This window comes from Crinia signifera, chromosome 12 (assembly GCF_055691185.1).
Source record: "Crinia signifera chromosome 12, ASM5569118v1, whole genome shotgun sequence".
NCBI classification, from domain to species: Eukaryota; Metazoa; Chordata; class Amphibia; order Anura; family Myobatrachidae; genus Crinia; species Crinia signifera.
In genome coordinates, this window is record NC_139228.1 from 41,246,542 (window position 1) to 41,261,796 (window position 15,255).

Below are 15,255 nucleotides of genomic sequence, written 5' to 3' on the forward strand. Positions count from 1 at the left end.
TATCTATATATATATATATATATATATATATATATATATATATATATCTAGTGTCTGTTTGTTTGTCTCTGTAACACTGCCATCTGTTGGCAGCGAAAGAAACGACATCTCTCTCTCTCACACATGCACAAACACAGAGGCAATCACAAGGTAGCAGACTAACTTTCAAAGCATTTATTTAGAGCTGGCTTACTAGTAAGAACACATCTGTATTAATGATGCCGAGTGTCCACCTTTTGTCACAATAATGCCAAATTATTATGCTGTATTTGAAGAATTAAGTATTGTCGGTCTTGCAAAATACAAAAAAATACAGATCTCATATGAAGATGTTTTTATTGAAAACACATTTACAATGTTACATACACAGAAATTTAACAAAACAGATATACATTACATTGTTTTAGCAGCATTCATTATTTACTTTGTTCATTTATTAGAATTTTGTTTAAACGATTTTGAATATATTAACGGAAACACATGAGAAGTCAATTAGAAAGTGATAAAAGTAATTAAGGCAACAGTTCACTGAAGAAGTTCATATGTATTTGCCAAAAAATGTTCTGTACTGCTCATTTGGTTATGTTCTTACAAACTAACTTGTTAAGGTCAAATGTATATTGCATGTAATACATCCTATTTATTATCTGCATAGCAGCATTTATTTACACTGTATACAGGCATAGAGGCCCATAAAACAACGACAGCTCTGGGAGTCTTACTGAGCATCCTTTGCCATCGGGGAGTATAGCAGTAAGCTGCGGGGAAGGATCAGTGAGGAAGCGGAAGGAATTATACATAAAGAAACCCTCACACTTCTATAGCATACTTGCCTACAATCCCGGAATGGCCGGGAGGGTCCCGCAATTCAGGTCCCCCTCCCGCCCCCCCCCCCCCCCCCCCGGGAAGGTGGGCAAGTCTCCCGCATTTTGCCCACAGCCCCTGCGAATCGCGTAATTTCGCGTCATTTTAGCCCCTCCCCCACCCGCGAATGAATGCGGCTGTCTGTCATGGGGGCGGGGCTTGGTGCTGTCAGTGTTGCCCCGTCCCCCAAAACGAAGCCACATCCCACCCGCCTTTCACTCCTCTCCGGGCTTCTCCCGGAGAGGAAAATTATAAAGTCGGCTTGTATGTTCTATAGGCAAAGCCACCTAAAGATGGCATAGCCTACAGGGTACACGCACCAAAAAGCGAAGCATAATACATATAGGGAATAAAAAAAACCTATGAAGAGTTGTTTTCTGAATTTTTACCGTATTATGCCATTAGTACATCACATCGTTACCTATAGTAACCAAATTGCATAGTTTTTTCAACCTACAGAAGCTATACCCAAATAGTAATTCGTACACAGGTATTTCAGTCTGCAGTGCAGTAGGCAATCAAAAAGATCATTAGAATTATATTATAATATAGAAAATAGGATACGGTTCCAAAAAAATAACATTGAGATATAAAAAAAGATGTAATTTTTCCTGAATGGGCCACCTTTTATATCTCTCTCAAAAAGGTACTGATTGCATTAATATCACAAATGCAGTTACTACAGTATATACCAGATGACCTCCTTTTAATATAAGGAATCTGGTTTTGATTTTGGTGGCCTTAAAATAGAGGGTGAATAACAGACAAATCGGGATCCGCCAAGTCTAAGCTGGGGAGACTGTGCCTCTAATGACTCCAATAGAAAGGACTACGGAAGTCAGCTTTAGTTTTGTATAGGCGTTGATTGGGGATGCAGTTACAATCCCGGCGGTCGGGATCCCAGCGTTCAGAATCTCGACGCCGGAATCCCGACCGCCGAAATACTGACACATTCTCCCTCCGTGGGTGTCCACGACACCCCTGGAGGGAGAATAAATTAGTGTGTCGAGCGTAGCGAGGCACCGTGCCCGCTGCGTGGCGAGCGCAGCGAGCCCGCAAGGGGGGGCGATCCACGTCCCCCCCTTGTCGGCATTTCGGCTGTCGGGATTCCGGCGTCGGGATTCTGAACGCCGGGATCCCGACCGCCGGGATTCAATACTGAATCCGTTGATTGCCTGTCTCATAGGATTTGTTCCAACCTTATACAAAGGCATAACGTAAAAGTTTGTGCATGTGGCGCTAAGCCGGTCCTTAGTCCGCTATTGATTACCCATTAACCCTTTGACTGCCAACATCTCTGTGAGAGATGCGCAAAATATCCGCTAAAAATGGCAGCGTCACTCAGGTTTGTTATATAAATTCAAATTAAAAATGTTTCGTAAAAAAGATCATAGTTCCTATATAAGGGAAACATTACAGGTCATTATTTGCTTGGCAATTTACACACCTATTTTGGTAACTTCACACGGCACTCAAAGAGTTAATGTTTATATACATTTTCAGATGTATTATTAAGGTGCCCCTACATGGAGCGATGTGCTAGATCACATCACATCACGAACATTATTCAGGTCCGTTCGCTAGTGGCATTTGTTCACACGGGGACCTATGTTTCTTCTATGTGCTTGTTGCGTGCGGCCACGGTGAACAGATGGCTTGCGTGTGCCCAGCAAACAACCTTGCGGGCAGGGAGCGTAGAGGGGCTTGGGGCGGTGGGCTGCCCCATTACCATATGGGGACATCCACCATTTCATGGGCGTTCTCATGGTAATGAGGCATGACGGACAGGTGGGAGGCGGCAAGCTGACATCAACGCATGTCAGCTGCCCGCCTACTTTCCCCTGAGCAGACAAGCATCTGTAAGGTTGCTCTGAGGCAACCTTACAGATGCGTGAGCCTTAGCTATCATTCAAAGGCTCACGCACACGATCTAGTACAAAAAGTACGGGATGTTCATTTGCACGGGATGCACTTTTTGTGCTGTGCGGTGTGATGTGCATGGGAGCGCGCACCACATCGCACGTGCAAAATGTACCGTGTGTAGGCACCTTTAAAGCTATAGATAAAGTAAAGAACATAATTTTCAGAATGAAGCTGTATATGACTAATCCACTTAAGTACACCACTGATAAGCCAGTTCACACCAGTACACCATTGCGTTTTATCTTAGCAGTTGGTAAAGTTTAAAGAAAGTCTAATCCCTTTGTTTTCTATTAATGTCCTCTTGTCCATTTCAGTGGCATTCAGCACAAACAGTGCTGCCAATCTTCCAACCGGAATGTCAACAGACATACACAAAAAGTAATTATAAAAACTTCCTCAATGACGACATTAAGAATTTCCACAAGATTTTATCTATGCAACAAAACAACTAAATATTTGTTAGTGGCGTGGTTAGATTTTCTAAATAAGACCAACCAAGCGTTTCAAATTAAGCTTAAAAATGAAAATAGCAAAATCAACACATAACTTAAAAAGTAAGCTACCTAGTGTGAAACTGAATAGAAAAAATGTCAGACTACCTTACTGAATTCCTGCTTTACAAATGGGAGGACAGACTTCACAATGATTATCTGCTTTGTGCAAGAACTCAAGAAAAACTCGATAAGAAAAAATACATAAGCGGTTTACTTTGACCTACAGAGTAATTGCACCAAATCTGACGCACACATAGCACCAGGAAGAGGTCTCTGTCACAAGGACAAACAGACAGTCCTCAGCTAGTCTTGGTATGGAGAGATTATAAATGCAAAGTAATAAAAGATGATTAGAATAGATATAAACATAGGGGGATATCAATGCAGCTGACAAGGGGATTTTTATGGCGAAAAACAAGCTATCCTCGCTGTTTAACCCCCGTTCTGGCCACTTCACCCTATACTATGTGCCGGCGGAATCCTCACTGATTCACCGGAACGGCGAGGTTCGCTGCTAATGCAGCAAGCCCACTGCATATAGCTGCGAGCTCTGCCATTTTGAAGGCCGCACTCGCCGTTTCCACCTCGCTTTTTAGAAACAGCGAGGTGGAAACGGCGAGTGCAGGGGGTGGGTTGAATACTGAGTTCAGGCTATGACGGCGAGCAATAGGCACTGCTCGCCGTCATAGCTCGCCTGTTTGTCATTGAATATACCCCATAGAGTTTGACGGCAGGTAAGAACACCTTGGCCCATCTAGTCAGCTCTTATAGGGTGCGGTTATTAAGATTAGTTGCAAGAATTGGAAAAGGGTCTTGTACTGGTGTTAGAGTATTAGGATCAGGGTTGGGAATAAGATTAAGGGTTGGGGCATTCATTGTTCAGAAGTAGGACGGATTGTGAGGGCTGAGACTATTTGTGTTAGGGTTTAAAATTAAGGGAGAGAGTGTTAGGGTGTTATACCACTTTCACATCGCATAGCTAAGTCTGATCCAGGTCCAGCATGTTCACATTAAACCTGGGTCTACCAATATACAGAGGGTGACCCAGGTTAAACCCTTCTTATAACCCAGGTCGAATTGCCAAGTTGCTCGGACCGTGTTATAAGGTTTGGTGCTTTCACACCGCACCGCAACCCAGGTCATTACTTAAGCAACCTGGGTCCAACCTGGGTTATTTTGAAGATGTGAAGGGGATATTGGTTTTTGGGGTTAGGAATAATAAAAATAAATGTATTTCTATCATGCACTTCCTCCAATTGGACTTCAGCGCTTCAAAGTGAATCTTAAGGTATTATTGGTATGGTATTAGGAATAACCGTGAGGGTCAGGGTGTTAGCATAACGGAATTTCCATTAATGGTGAGGGTCAGGGTCTTCATGTTAGGGTGTTAAGATTAAGGGGTATGTGATTGGCTGCTATACGTTACAGCATATATGTGGTCTCTTTGCCTGATATAATTAGTCATGTAGACAATGACGTTTTGCATACAATGTTTCTGCAGATCGCTTGTGAACAAGAGTTTTGAAGATATTGCCCTGCCTTCCCATTACATTGACAAACTGGTTGTTAATACAGAATCCATTAGCCAAATATAGAATTAGACTAATTATGGTGAAAATATTTATCAGAATACCGAGATCAGTTCTATTCATAGAACCATCCAGTTTTATTCTAATTGTAAACTAGATAGAGATGTTCTAAGCTGCACAGATAATTCTTGGGATAATTGTTGCTTTTACCATGTCAATTTGACTGTAGTGTCATTTGTTGTTTCTTTATACTTTAGCATAGAACAAAGTCTTATGATAGCCAAAACTTAATGCTGTCTTAAGGGGCGAACACATGGTGCAATTTCCTTGTGATTCGTTCCCAATTCGATCGGAATCAAATCACACGGCAAGCAAAATGCATTCGATTTTGACCATATAGAACAGATCTGAAAACCGTTCCATTTTGATTAGATTTCTATTCGATTTTGACTAGAAGGTTAGTTACAATCGCAGTGTGTACACTACATCAGGAAAAACAAATACACATTTATTCAAAACTCAAAACTTTGGGCAATACCTTCAGGTCATCTTATATACACAGAACAAGTCTAAAAAAGAATATTCTAGAATACTCTAGATTTTCTATAGGCAGGTATTTTGCATTTTACTTTGACTACACTGATAATCACAGAGGGAGAATACTTTAAGAACCAATGAGGCAAATTTAAACCCACAGAATAATCTCTATGGGATCAAGTTACTGTATGTTATAGATTTTAAAGCAAATCTAATCAATAATAAGCGGGTATTAAAGAACCTGTTAGCATTCAGCAATAACGTGATAAAGTACATAATTTCATATGTAAACAAAGCTGTTCTGACAACTGTAAAATGGATGATTGTTTTAGGTTTTCTCTGTCTTTTTAAACCCGAGGTAGGCAATTTTTTGTGCTACTGCAAATCCCAGAATGCACTTCTAGACCCAAATTACAGAGTGTTCTTCAGAGCAATGGTCTAGAACAGAGGTTCTCAAACTCGGTCCTCAGGACCCCACACAGTTCACGCTTTACAGGTCACCCGGCAGGTGCACAGGTGCACTTATTACTCACTGGCACATTTTAAAAGATGCATAGGTGGAGCTATTTATTTTACCTGTGATTCTGTGAGGAGACCTGCAAAACATGCACCGTGTTGGGTCCTGAGGACCGACTTTGAGAAACTGTGGTCTAGAAGTCATAATGATTTGGAATAAAGCAGATAAGCTTGGCTTTGAGTGTCTGCAAGACCATTACCAAACATAACTGGGAAGGGTGCTTCCCTCTACCTCTCCTGCTTCCCTTTTAGTTGAACTGATTTTTTAATTTAAATTAAGACATAAAAACAAACATTAAAATAACTGGAAGAACATCACAGTGATTTAGTATGTAAAAAAGGCACTTTTTGCAATTATAATTATTTCCGGAATGAAAAGATCAAAAATATTAATAATTAAAGCCACTATCTTACTGGCACAAACGACTTTTTTTTTTACTGGCTTGGTCCACAGACTTGTATATCTTCCATGTGTTAATAAGTAAAACGGGAAGGAGCCAGCCTGTGCGAGCATTGTAAATTTCAGTCATGTAAAAATATATTGCACTTGACTTTTTCCCTTAAAAAAAATAAAAAATAAAACAGTTTTCCCTCTCCCCCGATTTTAACCAGTGACCAGTTTTATTTTTCCAGAGGAGGCAGAGGGCGAAGGAGTTGCGTGCTCTTAACACAAACTATTTCTCAACCAATTTCCCCTGAAACTGGATATCCTTGGCTGTAAATCGTTGCACATTCTGTTCAAATGTAAACTCCAGTGTGTTGCTCTCATTCACTGTAAGCCCAGTTCACGGTAATTAGTGTTAAACTGCAGGCACCAATACAAATACCGAGGACAAGCAGCCCACAGGCCTGGGAACACAAGAGAAAACAAACAGAAATTAGTACTTGTGGAAGGAATCAATTTTCACCGTGTGAGAACAGCCAATCATTCAGGCATCGGCTCAAATCATTTCCCCATTGTTGGTTTGGGAAAAACAGGTTAAGGGTGGCTATTAAGAGCAATTGTGTTCTACGCGTTATATAGGTTATCAAGGTAAAACAAGTTTCTGCAGGTTGTTGGAAGAACTTGCTGGTAAATGAAATACACTGGGCCGTATGAGCAGTGCTTCAACAGATTTATCGAAAGGCATAACTGTTCTATTCTTTTCATCTGCTAGACAAACATTATTTCCATGATCACAAAACACAACCCCTGTTATTATGAATGACTGGGCAGCTTGAAATGAATGGATGTGGGCTGGCACACACTGTACATAATCACGCATTTTTAAATCCAAAAACAATTTGTACAGAAGTCCATAAAGATGTCAAATAAGGGATACTTCTATAGCACTGTTTCTCAACACCAGTACATCCCAACAGGTCATGTTTTGCGGATTTACTGCAAATCGGGTGAGCGCATCTATTGTACTGGTAATTATACCACCTGCTTCCACACATAGAAATCCTCAAAATATGGCATGTTGGGAAATCTTAAGGGGTTGTGATTGGAAACCACTACTCTATAGTATATCCTACACTGGCATTTATATATGTAAAAAATACCTGCAATTATATACGTAAAAATGGGTTACGGGCAATTATGTAAAAAAAAATTAAAAAACACAGACTCACTACAGTCTACGGATATAAAAAAAAACCCGAAAGGAGCGGATATTAACTCACAACCTCCTCCCATACAGAGGGGTGTATTCAATGATTTTTGCAAGCTGTGACAGCGAGCAGTGCTGCCTGCTTGCAGTCACAGCTCGCAGGGTCAGTATTCAACACGCGGGGGGTAAATGGCGTGTGCGGCCGCTAAAACTGCGAGGTTCATGGCTAAGTGCAGCTGCCTCCCTGCATTAGCCCCGAGCCTCACTGTTTGGGGGAATCCTCGCCTGTCCTGTGACAGCGAGGATTCCTCCAGAATGTAGAATAGGGTGAGCAGCCGGCGCGGGGGTTAAACGGCGAGGATCACTTGTTTTCGGTAATCCCTGCCATTTAACCCCCTTGCCAGCCACATAGCAGCTGGGGGATGGGGCTGTTAGCACCCAGATAGTATGATTTATTACAGAATAAATTGGTGGAAGACTAATAAGGTACAGTGGTGTCTGCATACCCATAATGCTCAAATCACGCCAGACAGCCTACTTACCATGGCACAAACTTTGCCAAGTATCATGTCAACACTAATTTTGACTACTTAGTACACAATTTGCAAACTTAGGGGGTATTCTATCCCGGCAAATACTTTAGATCCTCAGAAATATTATTTGTTTTGCATAGAATAGAATTTCGCATTACATTTTTTTCATGCCTTTCGGAAACATTCAGAAAGTCAGAAAAGATCTGCGAATCCATGTCTTTAGCCTGTGGAAACGGACATTAAGTCGCAAATTTAGCAGCTTTTCCCCTAATGCAGATTCAGCTTTTCAAAAACCTGAACCTGCAGCAGCGAATCCCAGCCAGGATTGAATAGGTCCTGGCCGATATTTCCGAGTATTGGAAATATTGGGCAGCATTGAATAATACCCCCTAAGAAGGAAAAAAAAAAAAAGAGGGAAAGTAGCACATGCATCATTAGGATTGGAATTTATGAGGCCCATATATCTAAGTGGCAATTCCTTAATGCCGATCCGAACATTGGTGACTTGATTTCTAGAGGATCGATAAGATACTACATAATAAAAATATCCAACTCGCAGATTCTAGTCATTTTGGGGTCGGAATATGTGAATCGAGATTGTCCAACATATTAGACTCTCCAAACCCAGGCATTGGCAGAACCGGAAATTGCCCCAATTAGTTGCAGATGTATGAGCCCCATTAGATGCAAGTTTGAGACCGTAAACTAGCAGGATAAAATATATAGAGGTTGCACAAAAAGAAGCAAAGCTGCAGAAAAATAATAATTTATTTTAAATCTATATTACTCCTGTATTTTTATTCTGTTTTTTCAGCCTGGTCTGTCAAAGTTTTGCTATAGGATTCATTATCTCTGATAAGTATTAAACTAGCGTAGTCTGGCCAAACAACCTGCAAACAATCTGGTGTATTTTATTCTGGTAACACAGGAACCAATGTAATCTATACAGACACCCGGGGGGCGCTGCAGAACATCCGCTTTAGGAATATGACCATAATCAGTTACATGTCCGGAGAAAGCAGTTAAACCGCACAGAAATGCAACACCACATACCCCGAGCTTCTGGCAGGAGACCAAGTCTTCGTAGCTAACCTTCAGGTAGAACAGCCCAGGAAATATAAACAGCAGACACGTTGACGTGGTGGCTCCTAAACAGACAAGGAAATAGGATTTGAAATGTGCCTTTTCTCTGCTGTAATTGGTTTACAAAAGGCAGACATTTTAGTACATGTATCTTACTGTGATTGCCCTTATAAAGCTAAAATGATGTCTTGATAAAGAATCCATGGGATGTAAATGCGATGAGGTGTGCGCCATTGTTTTTCAACAGCTGAGTTTAACTAAAGTTTACTAAATGGAAGTATGTTGTTTTCTGCACTCCTCGGGCTCCGGAAACCGAAGAGGGTGCGTACAAAAGGTTCTCTACCTTGGATTTGTATCCCATGACATGTTGTTTTAGGATAGTGGATATTTTTAAAGGTTACACATTGTATTGGTATGAACTCAAGACCCATTTGGGACAATGATATATTATTATTAATGGATATTTAGGGTTTATTTATTCCTATGCCATTACCCTCTGTATACAGTAAATAACTGGGTGGTGAAAATAAGACTATTGGAGATATGACCTTATGGATACCTTCACAGGAGAGAACTAGACCTCATATGTGTGAGTTGGGAACTCGCCCCTCTGTTTGTGATCCATATAACAAATAAAATAAAAAAAACATTTATGATCACTGATAAATTTACTAAAGTGCAGGTTTTTAAAAGTGCAGATGTTGCCCATGGCAACCAATCAGACTAAACTAATTTCTAGTAGGTGATAGATAAATGATAGTGATTGAATGTGATGGGTTGCTACGGGCAACATCTCCAATTCTAAAATTCCACTCTTGAGGAAATAAGCCCCTACTCAGGAGTGGTTCAGATTGATATACAGGGGGAAATTTTATAAGATGGGATGTTGTTTTGGGCAACCAATCAGATACTATCTATTATCTTCTAGAGGGTGCTAAATAAATAAGTAGATTCTGATTGGTTGCCCATAGACACATCCTATGTGTAATAGAACTCCCATCTCAGTAAATTTCCCCCACAGTGTCTTAATAAACAGTCAATACAGCAGGTCGACAACAAAAAGTCGACAAGGACAAAGTCATCATGTTTTTGGACTTTTTCATACTTTACCTTCCTCAAAGACTACCACATGAGAACAATAAAGGCCTGAAGCATGGCGAGCGAAGCAAGGGTACGCGTTACACTAATTGGGGGGGGGGGTCCATGTCAATAGGTGTCAACATTAACAACAACAAAAACTAGGAAACATTATGTCAACCTTTTCATGTGACCACCATTTTTTATGTCGACCTTTTGGTGTCAACCTATTGACTGTCTACACTGTGGGGGTTATTCAGATTCAATCGGTCCCCCGCACGTTCGCACGGGGGACCGATTGTTTGAAACTGCGCATAAGTTTTTATACGCAAGTGCAGTCGCTTTGTGCGAGCGCCCACAGAAGTCTGGGAGGAGAGCGTGGAGGGGCGTGGGGCTGGGCAATTTGCATATAGGAATGCCCAGTGTTTCAGGGGCGTTCCCATGAGAATGCTGGGTGTTCCCATGCAAATTGCCTGGTGGCGCGGGTGCAGGCAGCTCATATTGTCCTCGCACCGGGCACCCGCAGGTCTGAAAAACCATAGAGGTGTCTCAGAACTGTGAGCGCTCAATGGTCGCCGACCATCAAATGATGTCTCCCCCGCACACAAGGCTGAGAATGGATGATTATGCAAATCCTCCATTCGCATGCCTGCGGCCTTGCAGGCAGCGGGCGGCCCTTGATGGACTCGCAAGGATGTGAAATTCGCAGCCTTGCGAGTCAACCAGAATAAGGGCCTGTGTACCTAATAGTCCACAGCCACTCAGAAGCAAGTGTGATACTTTATTCTAGTCAATGGTGTGGATAAAACATGAAATCGTAATGTTCTAAGAATACAACTGAAATGTACCTATGTACTGTACACATAACAATGCTTTCCACACAAGTGGGACATGCGGGAGGATTTGTTCACCTTTAAGTGACAAGAGGTGATCGTGCCCACAGCAACCAATCAGATCGTGTCTGTCATTTTTTATTGCATCCTAGAAAATGATAGACGGAATCTAGAAATCTAGATGCTTTAGTAAGTGTACCCCTCCGTGCATGGTTCACACTAGGGGGATTGCATCTATTTGGTACACGCTACAGATGGTTGTTTGCTCTGTCTTTTACATGCCAACAAAAAGGGTGAAAATTGTTTTGAAAGAGAAACATACGACTGACAAGAAATGCACGATTTCATCCTATATTTATTCATTTTGTTGCCTCGGTCAGGAATTCTTTCTGGTCATAAAACATTTATTATAATATAAGGCCACATGAAATATTTAACGCTGTAACTACAATTATAATAACACATTTTCAGGCCAATTGCCAATTTCAGACACTTTTCTGTGATGTATCACCGAATCTGGCAACACACGGCTGGCTGCTGTGACAGGAAAGCAAACTTGTACTAAGGGTCTGATTCATGTTTGTAAGTAAAGAAAAAAGAAAGCAAGTGGGCAAAACCATGCTGCACTGCAGGTGGGGCAGATGAAATGTGTACAGATTTATATACCTGTATAACATCTGTATAAAAGCAGCCAGTATGAACCCTACAGGGAAACTATATAATTGTACTGTATTTGCTCCCCTTGCAAGGCAACATGGTTTGTTCCAGACAAAGTTGCTTGCTTTTTTTTGCTTAACTTTCAAACATGAATCAAACCCTAGAAGCATAGACACAGGTGATTTAATTCCCACTATTAAGCAATATGACTAGATCACTTACAAATGAAGCACAGATCACTCCATGTGTACACCCTATAGCAGGGGTGGCCAGACCTGTCCTCGAGTTCTACCAACAGTCCACGTTTTCCAAATCACCTAGCTGGTGCACAGCTGTAGTCATTACTAACTGTCACATGACCCAGATCACCCAGTTGCTGCACAGCTGTAGTCATCACTGACACATGACCCAGATCACCTAGCTGGTGCACAGCTGTAGTCATCACTGACACATGACCCAGATCACCTAGCTGGTGCACAGCTGTAGTCATTACTAACTGTCACATGACCCAGATCACCTAGCTGGTGCACAGCTGTAGTCATCACTAACTGTCACATGACCCAGATCACCTAGCTGCTGCACAGCTGTAGTCATTACTAACTGTCACATGACCCAGATCACCCAGTTGCTGCACAGCTGTAGTCATCACTGACACATGACCCAGATCACCTAGCTGGTGCACAGCTGTAGTCATCACTGACACATGACCCAGATCACCTAGCTGGTGCACAGCTGTAGTCATTACTAACTGTCACATGACCCAGATCACCCAGTTGCTGCACAGCTGTAGTCATCACTGACACATGACCCAGATCACCTAGCTGGTGCACAGCTGTAGTCATCACTGACACATGACCCAGATCACCTAGCTGGTGCACAGCTGTAGTCATTACTAACTGTCACATGACCCATATCACCTAGCTGCTGCACAGCTGTAGTCATCACTAACTGTCACATGACCCAGATCACCTAGCTGCTGCAAACCTGTAGTCATTACTAACTGTCACATGACCCAGATCACCTAGCTGCTGCACAGCTGTAGTCATCACTAACTGTCACATGACCCAGATCACCTAGCTGCTGCACACCTGTAGTCATTACTAACTGTCACATGACCCAGATCACCTAGCTGCTGCACAGCTGTAGTCATCACTAACTGTCACATGACCCAGATCACCTAGCTGCTGCACAGCTGTAGTCATTACTAACTGTCACATGACCCAGATCACCCAGTTGCTGCACAGCTGTAGTCATCACTGACACATGACCCAGATCACCTAGCTGGTGCACAGCTGTAGTCATCACTGACACATGACCCAGATCACCTAGCTGGTGCACAGCTGTAGTCATTACTAACTGTCACATGACCCAGATCACCTAGCTGGTGCACAGCTGTAGTCATCACTAACTGTCACATGACCCAGATCACCTAGCTGCTGCACAGCTGTAGTCATTACTAACTGTCACATGACCCAGATCACCTAGCTGGTGCACAGCTGTAGTCATTACTAACTGTCACATGACCCAGATCACCCAGTTGCTGCACAGCTGTAGTCATCACTGACACATGACCCAGATCACCTAGCTGGTGCACAGCTGTAGTCATCACTGACACATGACCCAGATCACCTAGCTGGTGCACAGCTGTAGTCATTACTAACTGTCACATGACCCAGATCACCTAGCTGGTGTACAGCTGTAGTCATCACTAACTGTCACATGACCCAGATCACCTAGCTGCTGCACAGCTGTAGTCATTACTAACTGTCACATGACCCAGATCACCTAGCTGCTGCACAGCTGTAGTCATCACTAACTGTCACATGACCCAGATCACCTAGCTGCTGCACAGCTGTAGTCATTACTAACTGTCACATGACCCAGATCACCCAGTTGCTGCACAGCTGTAGTCATCACTGACACATGACCCAGATCACCTAGCTGGTGCACAGCTGTAGTCATCACTGACACATGACCCAGATCACCTAGCTGGTGCACAGCTGTAGTCATTACTAACTGTCACATGACCCAGATCACCCAGTTGCTGCACAGCTGTAGTCATCACTGACACATGACCCAGATCACCTAGCTGGTGCACAGCTGTAGTCATTACTAACTGTCACATGACCCATATCACCTAGCTGCTGCACAGCTGTAGTCATCACTAACTGTCACATGACCCAGATCACCTAGCTGCTGCACAGCTGTAGTCATTACTAACTGTCACATGACCCAGATCACCTAGCTGCTGCACAGCTGTAGTCATCACTAACTGTCACATGACCCAGATCACCTAGCTGCTGCACAGCTGTAGTCATTACTAACTGTCACATGACCCAGATCACCCAGTTGCTGCATAGCTGTAGTCATCACTGTTGCATGACCCAGATCACCTAGCTGGTGCACAGCTGTAGTCATTACTAACTGTCACATGACCCAGATCACCTAGCTGCGGCACAGCTGTGGTCATCACTAACTGTCACATGACCCAGATCACCTAGCTGCTGCACAGCTGTAGTCATCACTGACACATGACCCAGATCACCTAGCTGGTGCACAGCTGTAGTCATTACTAACTGTCACATGACCCAGATCACCCAGTTGCTGCACAGCTGTAGTCATCACTGACACATGACCCAGATCACCTAGCTGGTGCACAGCTGTAGTCATTACTAACTGTCACATGACCCATATCACCTAGCTGCTGCACAGCTGTAGTCATCACTAACTGTCACATGACCCAGATCACCTAGCTGCTGCACAGCTGTAGTCATTACTAACTGTCACATGACCCAGATCACCTAGCTGCTGCACAGCTGTAGTCATCACTAACTGTCACATGACCCAGATCACCTAGCTGCTGCACAGCTGTAGTCATTACTAACTGTCACATGACCCAGATCACCCAGTTGCTGCATAGCTGTAGTCATCACTGTTGCATGACCCAGATCACCTAGCTGGTGCACAGCTGTAGTCATTACTAACTGTCACATGACCCAGATCACCTAGCTGCGGCACAGCTGTGGTCATCACTAACTGTCACATGACCCAGATCACCTAGCTGCTGCACAGCTGTAGTCATCACTAACTGTCACATGACCCAGATCACCTAGCTGCTGCACAGCTGTAGTAATTACTGTCACATGACCCAGGTCACCTAGCTGCTGCACAGCTGTAGTCATTACTAACTGTCACATGACCCAGATCACCCAGTTGCTGCATAGCAGTAGTCATCACTGTTGCATGACCCAGATCACCTAGCTGGTGCACAGCTGTAGTCATTACTAACTGTCACATGACCCAGATCACCTAGCTGCGGCACAGCTGTGGTCATCACTAACTGTCACATGACCCAGATCACCTAGCTGCTGCACAGCTGTAGTCATCACTAACTGTCACATGACCCAGATCACCTAGCTGCTGCACAGCTGTAGTAATTACTGTCACATGACCCAGGTCACCTAGCTGCTGCACAGCTGTAGTAATTACTAACGTTCACATTTTCAAACCTGCTGCATTCATTCCTACTATAGATCCGGGTATGGGTCGGCCAACATTGGGTCGACCACTGAAGGGCGACATGGCTTTGATCAACACCTGAAATAGGTCAACATCTC

The 15,255-nt window shown here is 43.1% G+C and overlaps 1 protein-coding gene across 3 annotated transcripts in view; it reads right to left on the bottom strand.

Moving 5' to 3' along the window:
* Nucleotides 1-319: 319 nt before the first annotated feature.
* The window catches only part of SLC38A6 (solute carrier family 38 member 6), a 71,432-nt gene continuing 56,496 nt past the window's right edge, over nt 320-15,255 (bottom strand). For all 3 annotated transcript variants that reach the window (XM_083166652.1, XM_083166653.1, XM_083166654.1), the window contains exons 15-16: nt 9,042-9,136; nt 320-6,712 (exon numbers count right to left, since the gene is read on the bottom strand). In XM_083166652.1, the coding sequence (XP_083022778.1) occupies nt 6,629-6,712; nt 9,042-9,136 (179 nt within the window). In that variant the 3' untranslated portion in view covers nt 320-6,628. The remainder of the gene's footprint in view (nt 6,713-9,041; nt 9,137-15,255) is intronic.